Here is a 25,830-nt window from a genome sequence, read left to right as displayed (position 1 = left end):
TATGAATCTGCAAAATATTACTTGATTTTAGATTCTAAGTATTTTGAATGTAGTTATTTTCAAGTGTAATTTACCTTGGCAAATTACAGTTGCATGAACACTTGCTTCCCTGTAGTCATAATTTAGGCTTTCTTGTTTAGATAAATAGATTTTATTTTGGAAGTGTTCTTCATTCTAGAATACCAGAACTCCTTCTAAATCTTACTGAGAACATTCCAAATTGCTTCTGAGAGTTCCCAGTTTATGCTGTAATTATTCCTTCCGAATATTTTTTGTTTATCATTTTGGTTTGGATCTTTTGCCTTCCCTCAAGGGCTGGACGAGCCCAGATCCTGATTCTGTTAGGAAAGACTTGCGGTACTGTGAGCGTGAAGTAGAACTCCTGGAAGACATCACCGTAAAAAACAGGCGAGAGGGGCCTGTCCTGGAGCGTGAATCTAACAACCCTCTAGATCTTGCGGTGCTTCGTCTTGAAGACCTGGAGCAGAACTTGGAACGGAGATACCTCAGAGAACCTCTCTGGCCTGCGCATGATGTGGTGGTAGAAAAAGCTTTGCTAAATAACCCTGATACCTTGGAGCAGGGTGCCACAGAAATGTGAGTGTCTTCTTTTATTAATGACTGAATTGGTGGAATTTATAAACATGATTCTATATCCCAAGTTCTTAAAAACAGTGGCTTAGGAATCCTAAAATCAGTTATTTAGTTTTTTACCAAGTTTTCCCGAAAATATTACCTACTCAGAAAGTAAGTCCTAGCTTGATTTTTATACATGCACCCAATATAAGCCCTACCCCCCCAAAATAAGCCCTAATTAAGACCACCATTATGCCGCTCACTGCAGGGTGCACAGGTAAAAATTAAGCTAGGGTGGGGATGGGGTGATAGAGCTGCCCTGCTACTTACCTTCAGATAGTTGCCGCCAGGTCTTGCACACCTTGACCCATTTCTTTTGCTACAGCCAACAAGGCTTTCCTGAAGGCCTCTGTAGCCGATAACAGATCCCCGGATTGATCCAGAGCTCTGTTATCGGCTGAAGAGGCCTTCAGGTAAGCCTTGCTGGGCTTGCCAGGCGAAGAAGTTCCTGAAGGCCTCTGATAGTGAAAAAGAGGCCAGGGGCGACGCGCGCAAGTGAGGTGAGTCAGTGGACGACACCCCCCTCTGAAAATAAGACCCAGTGCCTTTTTTTTGGTGGCAAATGTATATATGTATGCATGCATGTATGTATGTATGTATGTATGTATGTATGAAAAAAACAGGGTCTTATTTTTGGGGACACATGGTATATTTCAGTAGACTGGCATGGTATGAACTTTTTAGAATGATTGATTTCCAGACCAATTGCCAGATTTAAGATTATAGTGAGATACGAAAAGACAACACTACTGATTTTTTTGCCAATGTCAGCTAATTCACAGAGGAGCAGAATTTATTGGGATAGAACCGAGTACAAGTAGTCCCTGCCTAACAACCGGTCATTTTATGACTGCTTGAAATTATGATGGCCATGAAATGGGTTCTTAATGGCCTGAAAAGCATCCACATCTATCGTAAATGGTTGTTTTCCCCACCCTGGCACAATCACATGACCATATGTTGAGCAAGTTAACTTGATGACCATGTGTTCTGCAATCATGCGACTTCAATGCATGAAGGCTTTTGCTAGTTTCCAGAAAAAAATGCCCATTCAAATAAAGTTCTCCAAAAGAGCATGGCAATCACTTAAAAATTGTTACAAAACAGGTTGGAAAATACAGTAGCCCCAGGTAAAAACAATGGAACCTTTCTACTGAATGCAAGTAATACTTGTATGTTGATAATGTATGTTAAATAATTCAGTGGATTGTAGCATTTAATTTCGTAATATTTTAAATTTGCCAGAAAATGTTAGCATTCTTCAAATGGCTAACATTTACTAAAAATATACATGTTCATAAACTAAGGCATTTTAGGAACTAATTTTTTGGAAGATTTTGGGTACTAAAAATACAAAGGAAGTTTAAGAAAAGGTAGTCTCTGATCTAGTTCTTTGTGGTCTTTGGAACACAAAGTGTATTGCTGCATCTAAACAGAGTAGGATTACATACCGTATTTTTTGGAATGTAAGACACCCCCCCCCAAAAAAAGGGTTAAAATTTGTGTGTGTCTTATACGCCAAATGTAGTCCCGCCCACCTGCCGGCTCCCACCCTTTGGCCTCTGCCTCCCAGCAATTTGCTTCCTTACAGCAAACAGCCTGTTTCAGTTTCAGCTTCAGCACAGCTTGATTAGCACAAGCAGCTGATTGTCGGTTGGATTGCCTATCGCCTATTGCTGCTTCCGTGCACCGCATTTTCGGCCTCCACGTGCCCCATTTTCCACCCATTCTTATCCCCACCACCTGAAATGGGCAGAAAATGGGGTGTGCAGAGGCCGAAAATGGGGCATGCAGAGGCTGAAAATGGTGCGCACAGAGGTGATAATAGGCAATGGCAATCCCTGCAGCCTGAAACAGCTGATCATCGGGAGGCCGATCCAACCAACAATCAGCTGCTTGTGCTAATCAGGCTATGCTGAAATTGAAACTGAAACACGCTGTTTGCTGCAAGGAGGCAAATTGCTGGGAGGCAGAGGCAGATTTTTTTCCCCCTTGTTCCAATCAGGCTGTGCTGAAATTGAAACTGAAACAGGCTGTTTGCTATTTGCTGCAAGGAGTCAAATTGCTGGGAGACAGAGGCAGATTTTTTTTTCTTGTGCTAATCGGGCTAAACTGAAACTGAAACAGACTGCTGTTTGCTGCAAGGAGTCAAATTGCTGGGAGGCAGAGGCAGGGCAGGATTTTTTTCCAGGTGCTAATCAGGCGAAACTGAAACAGGCTATTTACTGTTTGCTGCAAGGAGGCAAATTGTTGGGAGGCAGAGGTAGATTTTTTTTGTTTTGTTTTCCTCCTCAAAAGCTAGGTGGATCTTATACTTCAGAGTGTCTTATACTCTGAAAAATACAGCATATTAAAAAAAAAAAAACTACTCAGGCTGTGGGCAACCCACCAGCATCCTTTCATTACCTCTTAGAGGCTTCCCAGGAATAGTTGGGCCAAAATTGACCTTCTACAAAGAAGGTTCTTTGATGTCACTTCACTAATCATATATTTTGTTGACTGAAATTGATATTCCTCATCTAACAATGATTTTTCTTCTTCAGCACATATGAAATCACACCACGGATGCGAATGTGGCGCCAGACTTTGGAAAGATGCCACAGTGCAGCACAAGTCTCTTTATGCATCTACCAACTGGAGCGCTCTATAGCATGGGAGAAATCGGTTGTCAAAGCGGTGAGGAAGGGGTATTGGGCTGAGGGAGTTTTAGGGTAGGAAGTATAACCAAGTCCAAAGGAGATATCCAAGCCAGTAAGTCACCTGTGAAATGCTTTGGTGCCGAAAAAAGTATTAGTGATTCTTCTTCTGGCTTGGTTATTGGCAGGTATGTGGTTGAGCCAATACTAACCAGACGTTTTTTTGAAAAAGTTGTTGGATTAATGGGATGGTATCTCTTTTTGAAAGACGTGTGTCTCAAGCAAAGACTTAGCCCGGGTGAATTTTATCTAGAAGGAGCTCACATTTGGGGGTGAGAAGGTGCTTCGCTTTAGGGAAAGAGAATAGGAAATCCTGTTAAGAGTGTCTTATTCACCTCACGAAGAGATTTGGGGTTACCCATTTTTGTCTTCTCTACTTTCCAGACTTGCCTTGTGTGCCGAAAAGGGGATGATGATGAGAATCTGCTGTTGTGTGATAGCTGTGACCGTGGCTGCCACCTCTACTGCCATCGACCCAAGATGATGGAGGTGCCAGATGGGGATTGGTTCTGCTCTCTCTGCATCGCTCAGGTACTCACTCCGTATGATACTTTTTGTCTTGTCTCCCTGATTTTTTCTGGATTGGCAAGGTTTTCTTTTGTTTCTACTGGGTGCCTTCATGTTCCAGGGGAGAAGGGGTGGCATGTCGTGTGATGCTTCCCTGTCAGGAAACTGCCATGTTTACTAGCAGATAGCATTGATGTTGTGGCCTGTCGGCCGCTGGCCCCACCAACAGCCGAATCAGAGGAGGAGGGGAGGCGTGGGAGTCAGGATCAGCATCAAGGAAATCTGAGAGGGGGAAGAGGGAATGGAGCTGGCAGAGAGAGACAGAGCCTTGGCCGTCCGTCAGCCCTCAGATGGAGAGTCAATGCCTCCAGGCCTGGAGGGACTGATAAGGAAGAGGAGGAACAGCTGGGCCCAGTGCCTGAGGTGCGGATGCACAGAAGGCAGAGGAGAGGAGAGCAGTGAAAATCCGTGGGCTGATCCTTGGGAAGGAAGAGCCACCGCTGCTAACAAAGCTCCACCCTAGCTCTGGGGATAAAAGGCAGGGGGCGGAGATGAATAGATGTGGCAGACAACTATTCATCTCCCTGCCGGACAGATTTGTTAGCCTCCGGTGAAAGAGAAACTTTTTGCCGGGGCTGCCGACACTCCTAATAAAGGAATCTTTGAGTTAACTTCAGAGGTTTTGTTGTGCTTGGAGAGCTGGGTCAGAACAATTGACTTCATTGAAGTGGACTCCTAATCTAGGACTTGATGATAGTTTCTCTCTTCTCTCTTTCCCTTCCCCAACTTTTTCATGATGCAGATGCAAGGGGGATATCAGGATGAGTATGGCTCTCCACGACGGGGGAAGAAGCGGAAAGGTGGTACTTCTGGGCCTTTTGGGGGAAAAGAAGAGCTCAGCCCTCGATCTCGGGCAGCAGCCGCAGCCGCCTCCCAACAGCATAGTGTCCTGGCAAATACATCCCCTCGCTACTCAGGTGAAGGCCTCTCTCCCTCCAAACGAAGAAGAGTGTCTCCCCGAGGCCAGAGCGCTGACCTGACCTTCTGCGAGTAGGTGTTTCTCCTCTGCCAATTAGGGTCAGTGAGAGGCTGATGGGGCATTTTTCCCAGAGAGAGTTGGAAAAGGTGGGGACGGGTTCGGGTTATGCATTGCCAAAAGTTAATAGGGAGGAAGAGACAGAGACAGAGAGAGCTGTCACTTAAAAATGACATTCTTGATTAAAAGAGGGCAAATAACTCTCCTCGCTTCTGGCCAGAATGATGCCCTTCAGTGCCACTTAGTGTTGGCTCTTCTGTTGTCAGGATCATATTGATGGAGATGGAATCCCATGAAGCTGCTTGGCCTTTTTTGGAGCCTGTTAACCCCCGGCTGGTGCCTGGTTACCGGAAGATAATCAAGAATCCCATGGACTTTGCCACCATGAGGGCCCGGTTGTTGCGTGGTGGGTGAGTACACGGCAGGGCAAAGCATTTGGAATTGCCGAGCGACCCTCCTTTTCCTTCCCTCTCTTTCCCTATCAATAGATACGGCTGTCAGTAAGTGACCATTTAAGTTACCGACTCTTTCAGTTAACATAAAGGAGCTGCAGGGAGCACATTTATATCATAGTTGAGTGATACCTTTATTTTCCTGTTATCGTAGAGACAGCAGCCAGATTGGGTATGCTCCATCCATTAATCAATGGGACTGAGTCTACACTTATGATGTCATTGGGCCCTTGTGGCTCCTCCCCAGTTTCAGACTCAGTCCAACCTGGACTGGCTGTGAGAATTGATCTCTCCTCCAAATTATTTAATTATATCTTTAATTGGTGAATTTTTCCAAAATATTTTTTTGTTCCTTTAAATTGATTCCTTAAATAATCCTTTATTCTACAAATTGGAGGGAAATTCGACAGGCTGTCTCTCCTCAGCCGTCTGATTGCCTGCGGCCACGAGTACACTCAGGAAGCCTGCCTTGCAATCAGATCGGCCAGTTCACGAGCTACGGCTCCACGGCTGTTTCCCCGCGGCACTCCTTGATTCTGGAGGGATGTGCGACCGGCTGTTTCGCACGCAGCGGTTCCAGGTGAGTCCGGTGGCCATTCTGCAGTTCGCCTGGCCACACTTACTATCAGTGGCCATTTTGCGGGTCGGAAAAGCCTGCGAAGATAGCAGCAGCCATTTTGAGGCTCGGAAAAGCCTCAGAGAAAAAAAGTTGGCCATTTTGGATGCTTTAAAAAAGGCACGAACTCTACAGCAGCCGTTTGGAGTGCCCAACAACGCGGGATCACCCCAGGTGGACCGGATCAGGAGTGCCTGGCCAGCAAACGGGTGAGACCGTTGCCTATCTTATCGGGGTGTTGATTTATGTTTGGGGAAATGACTGATCCAGCTATGAATATGAATGCAGGACTAGAGGAGACAGGGCCATCAGGGGCGAAGAGCAGCAGGAAGAGGCAAGCCAAAGAGGCCCCTTCCTCAGGAGATTTCTTGGAAGGGGAAACACTGTGTGTTTCTCTTGGACCTATCCTGGTGAGATCCCTTCTGGGCGTGTAGGATTGGCGTTGTGGACGGGGGAAGGAAGGTCCACCAGTCGAATGGGTGGCCTCCTATAGAAGGAAGCAGGCCGACTGTCCTGATGATTGAGCGGCAAGCCTTAACAGCCGATAACATCTCCCTCAACGTCATTGCTACCATTCAGGCATCACACAGAAGCTCTACTAACCTCATTTATGATGCCACGTGGCGCACTTTTGCTCTGTGATGTTCCAACCAGACTGTTGACCCACTTAGGGCATCCATTCCACAGATATTGGACTTCTTGCAGTGGGGGCTTGATCAGGGACTTACCCCTAACACGCTACGCCAACAGGTGGCCGCTCTGGCCTCTGTTCTGGACGGCCTGGCATTCGAACATCTACCTTCTCACCCCTTGATCCGGAGATTTCTCCATGGAGCGTCCAACCTGCGTCCCCCTGCCATACATAGATATCCGACTTGGGACTTACCTCGTGTCTAGAGGCTTTGACTTCCACGCCCTTTGAACCTATGAGATCCACTTCTTTGAAACTGTTGTCCTTCAAAACACTGTTTTTGGTGGCTGTAACCTCAGCCATATGTATTTCTGATTTGGCTGCTCTTTCAGTCAGGCATGACTTGTGCGTGTTCCATCCAGACCGAGTTGTCTTAAGACTGGACCCGACATTCATACCAAAGGTCAATAGCTGTTTCCACCGACGTCAGGAGTTGACCTTACCTGATTTCTGTCCATCTCCCCATCACGAGAGGGAGTGCAAGTGGCACACTCTTGACGTACGTCGTGCCCTCAAGATCTACATCGACCGCACCGCCTCGTTCCGCCACTCGGAAGCTCTCTTCATCTCCTTTCGCCAGGCCTCTTTGGGTACCAAGGCTTCATCGTCTAGTCAGGGGCGCTGGATAAGAGCCTGTATTAAACTGTCTTACGAACTTCAATCCATACAGGCCCCTGCAAACATTACAGCTCACTCTACACGCAGCGCTGTGACATCTGCAGCTTGGTCCACTCAAGCCACCTTGGAAGAAGTTTGCTGGGCGGCCACCTGGGCGTCTCCCACAGTTTTCATACGTCATTACAATTTGGACAAAATATGCGTCGTCTGACTTGGCCTTTGGACGCAAGGTGCTGCAACAAGTGCTTGTGCCTTAATGGTCCTTTTTTTACAATTTCTCACCCTAGTGGACAGCCCAGTCTTTGGTACGTCCCAGTGTGGCTGCTGTCTCTACGATAACAGGAAAATGGGTGTTGGTTCTTACCTGATACGCTCATTTTCTGGTAGAGACAGCAGCCAGCCCCGCCCTGGTATGGGTCACGCAAGGGAATTCCTTGTGCGGAGGAGAGAGATACAGTGACTATGGACTTTTTGCTCACAATTCTCACTCGAGTCTACAGTTTTCCTTCATCTGAAACTAGGGAGGAGCCACAATGACATCATAAGTGTAGACTCGGTCCGATTGGTTAATGGACGTAGCATACCCAGTCTGGCTGCTGTCTCTACTCGACCAGAAAATGAGCGTATCAGGTAAGGACCAACGCCCATTCTGGTTGGAGCTAGGATATGCATTTTGTGATCCCATGCCTGCTGGCTTGTTCCTAGTAAGTGATATAACTGCTGTTCCCTCAAATAATACGTGCCCTTCCCATCCGTTTCAGGGCTGGGCAACTGGTGGAGGATGGAGGGTAATCCTGGGGAGATCTAATGAGACCAAATGACTGGCTTTCTGTAAGGATGGGGGGCAGGGGTTTCCATTTCTCTCAGTTTGGGAGAGGGAGTGTTAGCTATCTTGGTGGTCTACTTCAGAGCTTTTAGAAAGAGTGATGCTGTGACAAATACGCCCTAGTGCCTATTTGAAGAAAGGCATATCAGACTGGGATTGTTTTGGGGAGTTCCTAAATATAATTATCTATGCCTACTTTAAATTCAGAAAGGTGTGCCAAAAATTGGCAGCAGTTATTATGAGAAGAAATGAAAAGGGGAGGATGGAGCTATTGAGAAATGGAGATTCTCGATAATAGGCACTGCTGTGTCTCAGTGCTGTACTTTTACGCTCACCCTTGCTTTTTGTCACCCACAGATACAGCAGTTGTGAGGAGTTTGCTGCCGATGCTGTCCTGGTGTTTGACAACTGCCGGACCTTTAATGAAGATGAGTCAGAGGTGGGCAAGGCGGGACTGGCCATGCGCCAGTTTTTTGAGAGCCGGTGGGAGGAATTTTATCAGGGAAAACACGAGACAAACCCGTGAAGCTGGCAGAACGGGGAGAAGTGGAAGGAGCCAAAGGGGAAAGTGCCTCCCCTTTTACCCTGGGCTGCACACTTATCTCTTCTGGAGCTCATCTTGCTACCTGCTGATTTAATTTTTTCCCCCTTCACAATGACTGGACTTGGATTGGCATTTAACATCACGCCTTGATTCTCTTCACTCCAAGCAACACAAACTCTTGACTGTATAAGCCAAATAAAATATATATCTCTCTCCTTTTTTCAAAATGGAAAAACAACAACCACCACCACCACCACCCACATCCCCACCTTAGGTGGGGCTATTTAATAATAGCAATAGTTCTTAGTGAATGTGTAAGAACACTTTTTTTCTGTGCAGTGTCCGTACCATGCATTAATGGCCAGTAATGTGGACGTTAGGTTTTCCTCCTTTTTAGATTCTCATTGAAATGTATAAAAGCAGATCACTCCTGCCTCTGGGAATGACAACCATGGCAAAATTAAAACATGCTGCTTCTCTTCCCCTTGCCCCTCCCAACTCTGCCTCACCCCCCCGCTTTTTCCCCCTTTCAGAAGAGCCTTCATGTCTGCCGCCAACTTTTTTCTTTCTAGCCCAGTTTCCTTTTCTGAACCCGAGAGTAGAGTTTAGAGTTGGTACGTGCATTGGGAATGGATGTTGAGGGGCGCTGCCCGTGAGGGTGCACTCCCTTTGAAAGTGCTCAGTCCTTCAAATCAAGGAAGATGCCCCCCTTCGCTGGAGAGGTAGCCATATACGAGCCTCTGTATGAAAAGTTAGGAGTGGGTAGGTTAATTTCCATCAACTATCACATTTAACCCACTGTTGCTCAGAGATACTGAGTTACTCCAAATTTTGTTTCTAAGGAAATAATGCAACAAAATGGAAATAATCCACACAGCAGTTATCCACTAAGCAGCCAGAATCACTGAGATTGTATTGGTCTCTAGGTGTGTAAATGATGATTAACTTGGACTAATCTTTACACTCTTCCTGATCTCTCCACAGGGGCAGTCAATGACATTACTATAGACAGAAGTTCCTCTGTCTAATGTTCATACAGTTCATTTCCCCTCCAATAGTGGGCAATATGCTGGAATGACTCACTGGGGCTATGGGGGACCAAAGTACACAAGCTTGCAAAACTGGGCTGCTCCAGTCAGCCTCCTTAGAGGAACTGGCTTTTGGATGGTTGGTGCCAGTTCTTATGGGATCTCATCCTTATTTGAATGTCCACAGCTCTCCCCATCCAACTCTGCCCCAGTGTTATTCCTCAGGGATAGCTTCCGTCTACAAAGCTTGATCTGCCATCTCTGTGAACCTGTGGCAGGGCTGTTTGTTTCCTGCCTTGGCATGTGACTACCATAATCTACTGTAAGGTTGCTTCCCTTCTGAGAAAGTTGTGAGATTGTCTCCATTGTAATGGGAGGAGTAACAATCCTTTCATTCTTCCGTAGCTATCTGGACCTCAACAAGATGATAGAGGATTGTCACTGTTTCCTTCGATGTTAGGTTTCTATTTCCTCACCATATTTTAATATAAAGTGCAGCCTCCTTTGATTATCAAAGCTAAGACTTAGCCTAAATGAAGCTTTGGATGATAAAGCAAGTGAAGGCAAAATAGAAATCTTTGCATCTCATAATGTGGGATAGAAGTTATTGCTTCATGCCTTTAAACAGGAAGCAGAAAAATTGAAAATGGAGCAGTGCTCAGCTGGGCATCTTTGTGTAGTATCCATAGCTGACTTGTTTAAAGATCCAGACCTGTTCATACATGTTTCCTTCTCTTTTTTGGTCTACATTTTCTATATAGTATTTAATTTATACACATACCACTTGTGAATATTTTAACCTACTCTATATTTGAACATTGTTTTGAATGTTTTGAAAGGAGGAAGCAAAATTTTGATTTAGTCCAACCATAATAGTTTCCCTGCACATCCTTTTTACCAGTTTGTCCTTTGTCCCTGTGCACTTGGGTGTCTGGTGCTAGAGACTTGCCAGATTCAAATAGTGGTTGAAGCCAATCTCCTCTTAAGTCATTCCCTCCCTTGTTCGTCTCTTATTGAAGCAAGAAGTAGATTGTGGTCACAACAAAGGCTCCATCTCCATACGTGCCTGTGTATGTATATGTGTGTCTATACACACATGCGTGCCAGTGCATTCGCCAGTTGGCTGGTTGGTCCTTTAAAAGAATTTTTTTTTAAAAAAACTGTCCCAATAAAAGAACTTTTATTGAACGAAAGGCAAGATAAATTGGCCGATTCTTTTTCAGCCCCAGTGTAACCTCTCTCTCTCTCTCAGTCATTCCCTGATGATAGGTTGAGGCCTGTTTGCAACCTGTGTTCCCAACATGGCCCAAGAGATCCCATTCCCCCACCGGATGCCAGAGTTGTCAGAGAAGCTGTTCCCTGGCCTGGGCTCTTTTCAGGAGCTGCGGACTGGGAGAAATCCATCGCCCACGGGCACTAGAAGGAGGGCCCTGCTGTTCGGCCCTTGGCCAGTTTCTGCTCCCAGAAGGAGGGGATTGGGCAAGCCCTATTCCGATGCCTCCTCCAGAAGGCAAAGGTTGACTGTTCAGAGGAAACAACTTGGTTCTTCCATTTTCCTTCCGCCGCTTCTGGTGGATCAGAGGTGTTAGAAAGCCACCCCCTGGAACCTTTCCTCCCTTGCTGCTTTTCATATCCAGCCTGGCTCCTCAAACCATTATAATTACGGGTATCCCTTGGGGCAGGCACTTGGCTGGCAGGGTCCTATTAGGAGATGGCTTTCTCCCCGATATCCACCTGTGCTACATCGGAGTGACATATAAGGGGTATGTGTGAGTGTGTGTGCACGTGTGTGTGGGTGTTTTGGCCTCAATCCGCGTCAACCAATCCAATTGCAAGAGCACTGATGTAAGTATAATGTAACCACAGGTGATGTGAACCTGGAGACGGAAACCTCCCTTACTGTGCTTCCTCCACCCCAGCCTCACTTTCCCACCCAGTTGTTTTCAACAAAAACGTAGCCTTTTTATATCAAATAACCTCAATCTTTATTTTATTTTAAATTTGGGGATATTTTTTGTTTTGTTTTGTTTTTTGGCTTTTAAAAAATAAAGAGGTAGAGTTGAAGTCTATTTGAAACTGACTTTATATTATGCATAAATATTTATATTTTATCTAAATGTGCTGTAACAAAACTTCTTTTGGTGGGTTTTTAGTAATTTTTTTCCCCCTGGATCATTTGGGGTTTGCTTTTTTCATCAGTCCTGAGAGAACTCTGGAGTTGGAGGTGTTAATTTTTTGGTTTTTAATTTAGAGTTTCATGGTTTTGGTTTGGGGGTTTCTTTTTTGTTATAGAAACATTAGATTTATAGATTCAAAGCCTCACACTCCTTAAAAGAAGGAATCCAGGTTTGACCTAATCTTGATCGTCATTAAGGGATATGGTCTTTTCAATCAGTTTATTTTTTAAAAAAAGAACTTGTTTATTGAAAGTTACATGGTTTTTGGAATTTAATTTAAGAATTGCAATTAGAATTGGCCTTATCATTCAACCACTGGCTTTTTCTTCCCCTTTCATCTTAATTTGGTATTGGAAAGGAACCAACTAACCCATTATCCTGTGAGATGTTCTGAACAGCAGGAAGGGGAGGGGGGAATCAAACTTTTTTATATGAAAATAACCAAATGTGTTTGTTTTAGTGAATTTTTGATAATGTACAGTTTTTTGTGAATTTAAATTGATTTCTTTCTATATTTTTAGGACCAACCTCATTTTTAATAAGGTTTAAAAGGAAGAAAAAAGTCTAGAATTCTTGTTTGTTTCCTTGTGATGTTTCCACAAGTACAGATGTTAGAGTGCTTGTCAAGTTTCAAAGAATAAACAAAAACAACCCAATGTTTGATAGAGAAGAAATCGCCTGAGAATGTTGTCTTTTCTCTCTGATCATCCCTGCTTGGGGGGGTGCATCCTCTTGGTCCCCCCTTCCTCTGTCCTTATGCCATGCATCCTGGGGCCAGTTAAAAGGCAGCTAGGCCAATTGGATGCGGGTTCAGTCCTGGCGAGACTTCAGCATATTGTTTTTGAAAAGCTGTTAAAAGTTGAATGCTTGATAAATTCATAACTCATGCCTGGCAAAACTGCAGGGGCCCAAGACATTTTTAAAAAAAAAAATCTAGTAAATATAATTGGTTTTAAACTAGGCTTTTTGTACATAAGTCTCAAAAAGAAGCGCCATCTTTGCAGCTAACCTCTGGTTTTTCTTCTGTCTTCCGGCCTTTTGAGTTGAAACGAAGAAGATCAGCCTGACCTTCCCTCTTGAGAGGTGGAGAAGGGAGCTGGGTCTGCCACGCGCTTACCTTGAAGAAGCTTCTCAGACACCCTGGCATCAATTGAGCTCAATGCATTTTGCTGCCCAAATGAGGACTGGGCAGGGACTGCTCTTGGTTTGTTTGAGGGGGGAGTGCAGTGGGCAAGCAAGGATACAGAACTGATGGATGAAGACAGTTCAGACTATTTTCATGTTTTCCCTGGTTTTATGGTGCATAAAATATTTCAATTTTCCACAGCTCAAAATATGTTTTGAATTCAAAATGGCCTGCAAGGTTTTTGGAAGTTTTGAGTTCAAGAGCTATTTTAACACTTTTTTCGTCATCTAAATTCTAATTTAGGGCTCAGTCTTTAAGGCACATTTCTCCTGCATTCCATGCTAGGAATGGCTAAAGAATCACAATTCTCATTTTCTACTTTTCTGGCCTTGAATTTCCAGAGGGAGCCTCAGGGCCTGCACTTCTCCACCTGTTCTCAATGATATCAAAACCATAGCATTAACTACAGAACTGGCATCAGAACTGTAGCCCTTCGCCTCACGATGATGATGAAGCTGCTTGGAACAAAAGTATGTAAATAGCAAGCGTTGCTCATTTTGCATGCTTGGGGATCAGTTGGCACTGTTCACTACAGTGTACTACAACATTTTTGAAAGATTTGGAGGAAGAGCATGAGTGACTCTTAATTTGGAGACAAATGAATCTCTCCGTAGGCACTTAAATCCAGTCCTAGTCTCGATTCTCCAACTTCATCAAATTTTGCCTTCATCCTTTAGCATTTGCATTGCCAATTACAGGGGCTAAAAATAAGTCCTCTCCCCACCCCCCCAAAATAAAATCTGCAGTTTTAGATTGGCAAGAGCTAAATCCTGTGTGATGCCAGTGGCTGCACAAAGCTCACACTGGTTTGCTCACTACCATTGCAAAATCTCAGGCTGTGTTTGTGGACATGTTTTGGCATGTTACAGCTTCCCACAAGAGAACATTTCTGGCAGAGCAATGGCTGTTTAAACGTCCCATTAAACCTCATTTTTGTGTGTGTAGAATCTACCAGGCGAGTCAACAAGCAAAGCTGTGTACAATAGTGCGATAGTGGGTTCTAAAGAGACTGGAAAGATTCAGGACTGGAACCTGACTTTTTAAGGGGTTAGTGGCACTGTCTTTAGCTTCTTCTTCTTTTTTGTCCTTTTATTCTGAGAAGGATTCCATTTAATGGACGTGGTATGTTTAAAAACATTTTTATTGTAAGAGTTTGTCAAGGAAAAAAAAGTTCCAATATTATCTTTTCCTCACAAATGTTTCCCAGATGGTGGACTAGCTTTCAGGGGTAGAAGCCCATTGTTTGGGACAGCTTGCCCCGCCTCCTTCCCAGGGCTGAGAGAGAGGAATTGGTCTAAGACTGGGGTGTCCAAACTTGGGAACTTTAAGACTTGTGGACTTCAACTCCCAGAATTCCCCAGCCAGCTATGCTGGCTGGGGAATTCTGGGAGTTGAAGTCCACAAGTCTTAAAGTTCCCAAGTTTGGACACCCCTGGTCGAAGATCACCCAGCTGGCTTTGTCCTTAAGGCAGGACTAGAACACCCAGTCCCCTGGCTTCCAAGCCAGCAAATCCAAAAGTGGAAATCTTGCCCTGTGGAAGGGAAGAAAGCTATTCCATCACCTCGTGTTGCTATCTGACCTCCCCCAACCTGGGGTAAAAATTCTCTTTTGTCAAAATAATGTTCCCTTTTTGTGGGCCATTTTCCTTTGCCTGCAGAACAGGCTCACTGACTTTTCCCCTTAAGCAGAAGCTGAATCACGCAACCTATGAAAAAGAAATCAGATTTAACAATGGTGGTTCTACTCTGAGAAAGGTATTTTCACCACAAGTAGTTAATGCCTTGATTTTGTCCTACAGCAAAAAGCCCTGCCAGAGCAACCCACCACCCTCCCCGTCTTACCATTTTATTTCCAATTACTGTGGCTTGTAGGAAACCTTTGGAGAGTTGCCAGCAAGAGAAAGATCTCCTGTGCTAGCATCCCTTCCCACAGCAGATACTTTAATGGCCTGCTGATTTTCTGTTCTTTCCCCTTAAAGTGGTGCTTACACACGCTCCTTCGCACCATCAAGTCTATAATTTGCCTGGGGCAAAGTGCTTCCATTTGGCCTGAAAGGATAAGTGAACTACTTGAGCACCTGAGATATTCCCATAATGAGGTTTTCTTATCCACATTCTTCACAGTAAGCAATTTGACATGTTTTCATAGCTCTGAGTTCTATACAGAAGAGTACATTAATAAAGGTTTGATTCAGCAGGAAATTAAGCTCTCGCACAGTGCAATGGTCTAGTGTGCAGCAGTGGTAATTTTTTTGTCACTAGTAAACAGGAGTCTTTGGCTTTAAGATGGTACCTGATTTTAGTTCCTAGGCTGTTAGGGGGCAGAGTGTGTTCCTCATGCCTGAGCACTTCTCGCTTTGGCTCTTTGCTTCGGGATCCCCTGCTGCTGTGGCTGGCTTTTGCTTAGCCCCCTGGCTTAAAGAACAAGGGGTCCTGAGCCCCATTCGGTAGCCTGCATCCTTTTGCACAGGTCTTCAATCACCCAGCCTTCGACTCGTCACCACGATGTGTGTTTGTGTGTGCCTTTGAGCCTGTGTTGACTCCTGGCAACTGGACAAGTCTGGACAAGTCCTTGCATTAGTCTTGGCAAGGCTTTTTGGAAGTGGTTTGTCAGTGTCTCCTTCCCAGGGCTGAGAGACTGACTGACTCATGTCACCCATCTGGTTTTGTGCCAAAGGTGGGACTAGAACTGACAAGAGTCCCAATTTCCAGCCTGGAAAATTAACCAGTTATTCCTGTAACTCCACAGCTGACGGAAGCACAGCAGTGGGCAAGCTGTGCCAGAAGTTGTCCTGTTTTTTCAATTCATAGAAAGTGGCTGAAAAACTTCCGTGGATGCAAAAGGATTTTTCTCGAATATAACCTGAAGCTGTTATTAACAAATAATTTCTCTGAAATTTTGGCAATTGCTCTTATATTAATCCCACTATTAACTTGATCATCCGGTGCAAATTCCCTCTTAAAAGTGAACCTTGAAACAATCGAAGCACGGCACTTTTTTTTTTCCCATCTTTTATTTCAAAACAAAAATTTGTTCAAAATGAGACCAGTCAGAGCTCCACAGAGGGGGCAATTGTACAGGGTTGAGAAAGAGAGAGAAAGAGAAAGAGAGAGAGAGAGAGAGAGAGAGAAACAGGCCTGGCGGTATGTAGCATGGAGGATACAAAACAATAAGAAACTTCTCAATTAAAAAAACCTGTACAAATAGTCCCTAAGTATATAAATAAAACTAGTCAGTACAATGAATGGAGAGATGGGCAGGAACTTTCCTCGGGTTTGTGGCAAATGGAAGCCTTTAAGAATTCCAGTACCTTCAAAATGGGGGTTCTGAAGGTCTTGAGTAAGAAATGGGATAAAGGCAAACGAGGTTCCATCCTCAGTTGGGTTGACTGCCAAATGTGTTTTAACAAAATACATTTTTTACATCCATGACATGTTTTTTTTTCCCCTTAAAGCAAACATTTAGCTAACTTGTTCCCAAGTCATGAAAAAATACAAATACACTGAAGCACATGAAATATAGCCTGTAGCTTTGTTATAGCCATGATCCAGCATGAGAAGGACGTTGCGTAGGGTGTGGATGCCTATTGCTATTTGTTTTAAGGGCAATTTGCTATAGGGCAAGGCATCAGTGCAACAATCACAACCCCCAGGTTAAGGGCATATTGCTCCAGAGGAAAAGTGCAGACAAGCTCCAGATTTGTTCAAGACAAAGTTAGGTTGAACCTTGTTGCATTGAGTCAAAGAGATCCTAGTTTAAGCTCATCTGCACAGGCCCTTCCTGCTAGGGGATGGGAAGACTATGGAAGAACACGAAATAGTCCGCAACCATACACATTTATTCCACAGCAATAGTCAAAAATTGAGGGGAAAGGGGGGGGGGAGGGACTGTTCTGATTTCATTACTTTTTTTTAAAGTCACAACAGTTTCAAATCATCACCCGCATGGTAAGTTTGGAAGAGAAAGAAAGAAAGAAAGGGGGGGGGAAACAAATATCGCCTCTTCTGCCCTACCTTTGGCCCATCCCAGAGACAGCTGCTCACTGTTCTGTTTGAGGGGGGGGGGGCGTCTCTAGAGTGCAGCAAAAAATGGAAGCAGGAAATCATAGCACCGAGAGTCCTGGAATTATAATTGGCCGGGTTAACAACTTCTGGTTAACTACAAGTCGATTTGGAATGGCTGAAGCCCATCCTCTCTCCAAGTGTGCCGTCTTGCATGCTTGCTTGGGGGTGGGGGTGAAGAGCTGACGGGGGACAGGGCTTCCCGAGTTACGTGGGCTACCATTATACAGCTCTTACTGGGAACAAGTTTGTATCAAGCATGTCGTCCTTATTTTGGGGGGGTGGGGGTGGGGGGGCTCTAGCTCAGCCATCCTGGGCCAAACCAAGGATCCACATAACATCATCTTTACAATGAACCAGAGTTTGATCTTTGGAAAAGTTTAACAGTATAGTAGCACTACATATATCCTTACCCTCCCCCCCCTTTCTTATCATCCCCAAAGCCATACTATTCATACATCACCTTATACAATTTTTAAGATGATGAAAGTCCTTGCTCAAAAGTCTTTCCGCTAAGGATCTGGCTGGTTTTTATTGCCTGCATTCTACCTCCTGGTGGTTTTTACAGGAGAACCAGGTGCTGGTGGTTTAGAAAGTGGTGTATCTCAGGGCAAGGATTCTCTCTCTGTTGTTGAAACCAAAGCCTTGGGAATACTGTACTTGGCTAGAGTGAAACTCTTGGGGAGGACAGCAGCCTCTTCTATGCCTCGATCCTTCCCAAATTGGGTAATGTCTTGCTTTGGCAAGAAAACATTCACCACTATTCCCTGTTCTAAAACCAAACTCCGTCATTCTGGAATCTCCCTTGATCTCCTCTGGGGTGAGCAGTGAAGCCCCCAGCAGAGCCTGGAGCTCAAGAGACGTGGGGCAAAAAAAGCAGGGGGAGAAAGAGGGAAGCAACTTCGTGGTCTTGTCAACTCTTGCCCAGTTGGGTTCTCCCAACAGAGCCACCCCAAAAAAATGCTTCTCTAGACAAAACCATTTCTGCTCCATCTTTTTTTTAAATAAACTAATACATTTTACAAGGAAAATTAGAAAAGCAAAGCAAAAAACGAGTACATTGAACATAAAACTGTATTAATTAGCAGCAACACGGGGGATCGTTTTCTTTTTTCCATTCAAACCAACATTTTTCTTTCTCTCTCTCTCTCTCCCCCCCCCCCTTCCCAAAAGCAGAGGAGCCTAAAGAGTTTTCTCTTTTTAAGGAGGAGGTGGGGAACGTATCCCTTGGAGAAGGTGCAGTTTGCCGGTTCTGGGTATACAAATGAACTGCGAGTGCATGTGAGGTAGATGTGTAGCTAAGAATGATGGAAACTGGAATTGATGAGCGTAGAAATGAAGCGAAGTTCTGAACCGGGTTTCCTCTCTCTCCACCCGCACCCCACCCTACACCACCAACTTCCAAGGAGTGCAGGGTTCGATGCCAGCATGGTACAGCTATAGAATTCAGGGGGCTGGCACTTGCTTTCTAAACTATCCTGCATTGCAAATGGATGTAAGAGGTGAGAGGCTCATCTAATAGCTCTTGGAGGCAGCCTGCTGCATTCTCCTCCAGTGTGGTGGGTGGAAAGATGGGGTGAAGGCTGGTTAAGGGGAGGGGAGCTGGAATAAGGAGCAGCAGCCAGGTAGAAAGGAAGGGCAAGACTACAGCATCCTTGCTTTTTGAAAAGAGACACGGAGAAAGGCTGAACTAGGACTGGGCATTTATAAAGTGCAGGGACTGGTTCCCCCCGCTGTCAAGAATGGGACAGGGGAAATCAAGGCACAAGATAAAACAAAAAACCAGCAGCTCAGAGGTGTGGGCTCCAAAGGTCCCAGCTGCTTGTGTTTGGTCCCTGCACAAAGCATGCAGGCTTCCATATCATGGTTTAAGCAAGGGATGGTTATATGTGGTAAAGCATCACGACGGGGATCTTCCCATCCCGCAGGTGGGTTAGAACTGTGAAGTTGACTTGCAGTCTGACAGGAAGCTGGAGCCTTCCTGCAAGCTTTCAGCAGGCACCGTGCGAGACGGGGCTGGAAGCTGGAAGGCTGCCATCCAAAGTCCCCTCTGCAGCCTACCGAGGATGAAAGGAGAGCCTAGCGTTTTTTCATCACCCACTATGCTTCTGTTGCAAATGGATACGATGGAATAAACTTAAAATAATAAAATGTTACTGCCCCAAAGCACATCTCTTAAGTAAGGTTGCACAGGAGCATCTCGAGTGTGCAAATAGCACCTGTCTGCAACTCTTTTAACTCCCTGCATCTTTCCCTGGGGTAACGCACTTGCCCTCTTCAGCTGCCATATGGGTTTCTAGATTTAAAAAACAAACAAACCCAGCTGCTTTAAAGAGTCGCAGAGAGATACTGTGTCTCTGCACTCTTGCATTCCAAAGGACCTCCTTGGATCCAGATCCAGAGTGTTGCACAAATCTAATGTCTACCTTGGGAGTGAGGGTTGTGAGGCAGTGGTCCGGGAAGAGGAATGAGAATAGAGCCGAGGCTGCACGTGTTATTTCTCTTCTAGCAGCTTACATTCACTCTTACATCCATCCATCTCTAGCTTGGATCTTTTTCAATCTTCCACATAGCGGACTTCCTCCAAAACATTTTTGATCTACAGCTGTCCTCTTTTCTAAACTCTTAGCAATCTCTGCCTTGGCATGCACACCGCACACCGGCCACTGCTACTACTCTGTCTCCACCTCTCTTTTGCCATTGTCCCAACAGCCTCAATGCCTTTGGATGGTGATTCCTTGATGGCAATCCTACTGTAGATTCAGGTCTCCTTTTGTTTCTACTACGCCGTGCGATCACTGAAGATTCCTAGGGAGTCACATTTGGTAGACCATGCCGAGTCTGCTTCTATTCATAGTCCAGCACCCTCCTCTTCCATCCTCGAAGGCCGCCTAGTAGAATTGGGTTTGAAACCCGGCTCCCTGCAATTTCCCCCATCTGATAGCCTGGAGTTTGATTCTAAAAGAGGAAGATCCATCAACACCTCAGAAGAGCCAGCTTTCAGAGATCGGGGGGGGGGGGGGGGGAGGAGAGGGGGGAGAGGATAATAAGGCAGGGAGTCTTGAGGGCTTTTTGTCTTCATTTAGAAACAAACCCTGCAGTTTGGAGAATTGGGTGCGCTGTGATCCTGTCTTTATGGGTTGAAGATTATGTGAGCGGGACACATCTAGACTAGACCACAAGTGCTGGCAAACATGTATTTAGCTCTTTGCCGCAAACATTTATTGATCCATTAAGCATCACCATAAAGGTAGGGAGGGCTGTGGGATTTTTTTTAAAATAAACAGATCATGTGCCCCGGACTTGGACAAATGCCATCAAAAGGACAGCCAACACAGAGGAAAGCTTCATGCTCTTTATGGGTGGGGACTTGACTAGGATATGCTAGGTATCTAACGGCAGCCGAATACCAAAAGCATGGATCAGAAAAGCAATCAGGGCAGGCAGGTATGCTGAAAAAAGGAACAACCCGTTTCCAGAGCAGATCTTGATCTGGCGCTTGCGTTTTTACAGAGCCGTTGGGGGCTTTCAACGCAGACATACATTTCTGTGCGCAGATAAGCGCCCCAACATCCCTCAACGAGGGTCAGATTAGCATTACACTAGAGATGGGACAGAAATATTGGGGACGGGTCTACAGATCCACATTCCCCCATTCACCCTGAACGTTTCCCCGCTCACTAGCCACACGGGTGTTTGAGGTTTCACTACGGCTACAAAACACAGGCATGTGCACATTTACTTAAAAGTTCATTTCCTGAATTTATGGGGATTTCCTTCTTGGTAAGGACTGCTCTCTTAATCATAACTAAATTTTACAGAGCTGTATCCTGGATTTCTTTGCTTTTTTTAAAAAAAAAACTCTTAGTGCTGGAGAGAAGAGACAAAATTTAGGAAGCTGGGATACTCCTCATTTCATATAAGCAGTAAAATAAACCTGGTAGCTAGTTAACTATAACTTCTTTGATCTCCCAAATTAGCTTGGGTTCAAATCCCCATCGTTTGCTGCTCTGTTTTACAGCTTGAAGGCAATGCCAAACCAAGCCAAAGGTTTAGCATTTATCTGTTTTCAAGTCCTGATTATCAGGATTCATTAATTTTATGTACTTTATTAAATTAATCAATGATTTTAATAAATAATTTAATTAATGTCAATGCTGTTCCTACTGTTTTAAGAAAATGGTGACCCTGATTTTAATGATTACACCTGAATGCCTAACCCTAACCCTAACCCTATGGTCAAGCCTAACCCTTGGTGTTTATTTTCTAACAGGTTTCCGAGTTAGAGTCTAGCCAAAGGGAGTGTTTAATTTTGCTTCTTTGATTATTGCTACATTTTAAAAAGGGCCTCACTCTAAAGGCTCTGCAAGCACAGACTAAATTTTAATCTAGGGCAGTGGTTCTCAACCTGTGGGTTGGGACCCCTTTGGGGGTCGAACGACCCTTTCACAGGGGTCGCCTAAGACCATCGGAAAACACATATTTTCGATGGCCTTAGGAACCGAGACACCAATTTTATGGTTGTGGATCACCACAACATGAGGAACTGTATTAAAGGGTCACGGCATTGGGAAGGTTGAGACCCACTGATCTAGGGGTTGAATAAATCTATCAGTTGCCCATCATCAAATACCTAAATATCTAGCATATTTCCCACTCCCATCTAAAATAGGTAGGGGAAGGAGTGCTTGGAGGTGATTGAAGAGTATTAACCCAAGCTAGAAGAATCTTAATTGTGAACACATCAATTTGGGGAAATCAAATTTAAGGATCAGGAGACCCTGTGGACAACATCCCCACCCCCTTTTAAAAACCTTTTTTAAAAAACATGGGTTTCATTTACCACTGACTGCTAATTGTTGGAGCAAGATCTTGTAGCGGATTTGGACAAGCAGTTATGAATTCTAACCTAGCAAGAAATTTGGCAGCACAAATCCTATCAAAACAAGAGGGTGGGGGAGAGGGTGTGCCTTTCTACAGATTTCACCCACTCCCAAGAAAATTTCATAGGACACTTTTCCTCAACTTGGACTGCATACGAAAGGGACATTAAAGAGAAAACGCAGGGCTTCGTGGAGGGCATCTGCTGTAACCTTTCTAAAAGCTGCTCAAAAAAAAAACGGGAGGGGGAAAAGCAGGAGAGTGGCCTGTTAAGGACCAGGTGTACCCCGATGTAGTCTGAGGTTGCAGCCCATATTTAGAGCAAACCTGGAACCAATTTCTCAAGTAGAATCCTTTTACAGCTTGTATTTACTCTGGGTGCAGATGCAAGGAGTTTCAAAGTTTCCCTGTAGTTTGGCCTGTGAGCTCTGCAGGCGAATCACAAGAGGGAAAGGTATCAACCCCCAACCTAGCTGGGAAGTTCCTTTACTCATCCTTCAGAGACTGTGTGCTCCTCTGCCTTTGCCTCCCAAATAGTCTGAGTCAGTTGGAACCAGAATCTCAGTCGCTGTATTTTTGTTTATTTTTAATTGTTTCTCTAACTAGCCACCCCAACCCGTTTTGGGACCTGACCCTGCAAAACTCCCTTTGGCCACGGATGAGGGCCCATCGAAGATCACAGAACATAAAAGATGAAGGCAAGCTTGCATGCCCCAGAAAAAGGCACTTCAGTTTCTCTCAGCACTAGGGAGACGGGGGTGGTGGTTAGGCCAACCAGGAGGTTCTGGCCAGGCTAGAGAAAAGGGGCACCAAACGTAGCCAGCCTTTGGATCTACTGGGTGCCTGCATTGTCGGTCTTGCCTCTCTGTTCTCGGGGGCATCACGGCCATGTCAGTGCGTTGCCCCTCATCACGAACAATGCAGGAAAGGATCTAAACTAGTCTGGCTGAAGGATTACGAGGATGGGGCGAACTCAACCCTCCCCAAATCTCCGACAGGAAGTCCACCTGCTCTTTGCTGGGTCAGGAACCATGCTTTCAAAACGGCCAAGATGGCAAAAGGATCCTGAGCCACGTCCAATGACACTCAATAGATATATTTATGCCACCTCCTCCAATGCCACCGATCTCTCTCCGCTCCCTCCAAAGACATGGATGGTACGCACACAAACCAAGACAGATAGGGACCACATGCACACGTAACTCTTGCTTTCCTAGACTCACGTGACACCCGTATGGCCTCCGCCATTGCTCCTTCCTGATTGTCAGCTGCATAAGAGCCATTTCTTCAAAGGAAGGGCCCAGCAGGGAGGATGGGGGTGGGGGGGAGGGGAGGAAAGGAAAGGGGGACAAAGTGATCGCAGCCCACGGTGGGGGAAAAGCAAACGTCATCGGAACAACAGGATGGAAGGGGTCAGCTACATGCCAGCTGGGCTGGGCTGGGGGTGACTGTATGGTGGAAGAGAGGATGACTTTTAGCACCATCTGGTTGGGGGAGGGGGGGAGGGGGAAGGGAACATGCAGAGGTGTCTAAAGCACTTCAGGAGGCTCTGCAGGGAAACACAAGGTAGGAAAGGCTGAATTATTGCACATAATCTCCTCCTATTGCAAATCACAGGGCGCAGCCAGCAATCAAGGGCTGGGGGAGGGAGGGATAACGTGCATAGTAACTAGGTTCTCCGGAGGAGAGGTTGGGAGGGGGGGGGAGCGGGGAGCTGGGACATCCCCTGCAAGGTGCTCGATGCTCCTTGGTTGCTTGGTTCACGGCCATCGGGATGGGCTTCCTGCAGTCCCCACCAGTCACGGAAGGAGAGCACCTGTTCCCAGCTGAGTTGGTCGAGAGAAAACGGACGCACTGTGGACCTGGGCTTGGCAGGCATGCAGGACCTGGGGTGGAAGGAGGGGGGGCGGGCTTACGGCAGCACAGTCCGGACCGCAGGCAGCAGAAGGCACTGTGTGTGTGTGTCTGTGTGTGTGCGTGTAAGAGTGTGTGTGTGTTTGTGTATCCCAGGGATGGGGGACAGGGCGAAGCACTGCTGCTGGCAACGTGTCCATTCAACGTCCGAGAGTCCAGAGGTGACGACACATCACTGGCGGCAGATTCCTTAGTCCGTTTATTGTTCCCCTGGTCCAGGGCAGGACGGGGCAGGCGAGGAGGGGGGGGAAAGCCTCCCCATGGAAGCAAAGACAGGTCTGCACAGAAGCTCAAATCAGAGTCCAAAACATCCAGCAAAAAATAGTCCAATTGGACAGAGGGCAGAAATTGAGGTCTGGCGCAAACTCTGTTTTTCTCTCTCTCTCAGCTGAGGCAAAATTTATGCCAAAAAACAAAACAAAAAACAGGATTAAGTTCATCCGATGCCTCCAGCCGCATCATTTCATTCCAACTTGACAAGCATTAAGCAAGCCCCTCTTTCTGCCGCCAAAAGTTCAACTTTTTTTTTAAGATTTCCTTTTTTTCTGAATTTTTTTTTTGTAAATTTCCTCTTTTTTATTTTTTTGTACATTTGTCTTTTTTAGAAAAAAAATACCCTCTTGAAATAATAAAATAATCCTTTCAAAGCAAAATTCCCTCCCCGCTCCCACCCCAAGGAAGAAAAAGAGGAAGAAGAAGAAGAAGAAGAAGAAAAAAAAAAAAAAGAAAGAAGAAGAATTCCGCACTGATTTTTATCCTACAGCTGCGAGGTGGGGCTTCTCAGAGCATTTTTTTCCTTATAAAACAACAAAAAAAATATTCAAACACTTTTGCATATTTGTCCTTTAAAAAATCTTTTACATGACCAAAGAAAACAAAATGAATTCAAAGGAGAAAAAAAAAAACCTTCCTCCCACAGAGGTACCGAACCAGCTTTCCAAAAGAAGGGGGGCGGGGAAAAATTCATTTTCTTCTCTGGAGAAATTCTGGGGCATCCAAAGCGTTTGACTTTGCTGTTATCAAGAAAATAAACACGCACGCACACACACGCTCAAACATACACGCACAAATGTTCTCGTATTAAAATAGTCCTTAGTCCATCTGTACATCTAAGGGTCGGGGGTATTTTTTTTTTTCTTTTGTACCCCCATTCTAACCTCCTTTGGTTCCTCGGTGACAAAAGTCTATTGCGGTTATTTCCTTGTTTAAAAAACAAAACAACCTTTTTCTTTGCCAAAAAAGAAAAAGAAGAAAAAAAAAAGAAAAAAAATGGTTCCGACATCTTCTAAACGCAGCACAAAATTTTAACAAAAAGAAAATAAAGAAAAACCACGTTGTCTCCCTCGAAGTGATTGCTCAGAGTTGAGCTGCTCGGTGGCACTAGAGGGACGAAAAATGGAGGGAATTACGAGGAGAGTGGGCAACAAAGACCAAGTTGGAGGTAGTTAGCATGGCACACAAAAATAGTAAGCAAGGAGAGAAACCGTCTCATTCCCAAGCCTTCCTCCTTTAGCCTCTCTTCCCCCGCTTCCGGCAGCCGCCCTAGTGTCCAACACGTTAGGAAGCATTTGAAGGACATATCTGAGCACACACAAACTTCTCGGCCTTAACCTTCAGCCACTTACCTATGTGGGAGAAGGACTTTGAGCTGAAGGGGCAGACATGGTTAAAGGCAAAGGTAAAGGATCCCTTCACACATATGTGCTAGTCGTTCCTGACTCTAGGGGGGCAGTACTCATCTCCGTTTCAAAGCCAAAGAGCCAGCGTTGTCCGAAGACGTCTCCGTGGTCATGTGGACGGCATGACTAAGCACCGAAGGAGCACGGAGCGCTGTTACCTTCCCACCAAAGGTGGCTCCTATTTTTTCTACTTGCATTTTTTACATGCTTTCGAACTGTTAGGTTGGCAGAAGCTGGGACAAGTAACGGGAGCTCACTCCGTTATGTGGTGCTGGGGATTC

The 25,830-nt window shown here is 45.3% G+C and overlaps 2 protein-coding genes across 9 annotated transcripts in view; one reads left to right on the top strand and one right to left on the bottom strand.

The window, feature by feature from the left end:
• Positions 1-11,719, top strand: part of BAZ2A (bromodomain adjacent to zinc finger domain 2A) — a 74,941-nt gene extending 63,222 nt beyond the window's left edge. For all 5 annotated transcript variants that reach the window (XM_081936139.1, XM_081936136.1, XM_081936137.1 and 2 more), the window contains exons 24-29: positions 314-597; positions 3,180-3,312; positions 3,717-3,863; positions 4,642-4,889; positions 5,142-5,285; positions 8,436-11,719. In XM_081936139.1, the coding sequence (XP_081792265.1) occupies positions 314-597; positions 3,180-3,312; positions 3,717-3,863; positions 4,642-4,889; positions 5,142-5,285; positions 8,436-8,604 (1,125 nt within the window). In that variant the 3' untranslated portion in view covers positions 8,605-11,719. The remainder of the gene's footprint in view (positions 1-313; positions 598-3,179; positions 3,313-3,716; positions 3,864-4,641; positions 4,890-5,141; positions 5,286-8,435) is intronic.
• Positions 11,720-17,367: 5,648 nt separating this feature from the next.
• Positions 17,368-25,830, bottom strand: part of RBMS2 (RNA binding motif single stranded interacting protein 2) — an 82,134-nt gene continuing 73,671 nt past the window's right edge. For all 4 annotated transcript variants that reach the window (XM_081955387.1, XM_081955385.1, XM_081955386.1 and 1 more), the window contains one exon: positions 17,368-25,250. The gene's annotated coding sequence lies outside the window, so the exon portion shown is untranslated. The remainder of the gene's footprint in view (positions 25,251-25,830) is intronic.

Source organism: Natrix helvetica (genome assembly GCF_964273705.1).
Source record: "Natrix helvetica genome assembly, chromosome: 1".
NCBI lineage: Eukaryota > Metazoa > Chordata > Lepidosauria > Squamata > Natricidae > Natrix > Natrix helvetica.
The sequence above is the reverse complement of the archived record's forward strand: the minus strand, read 5'-3'. Positions and strand labels throughout refer to the sequence as shown.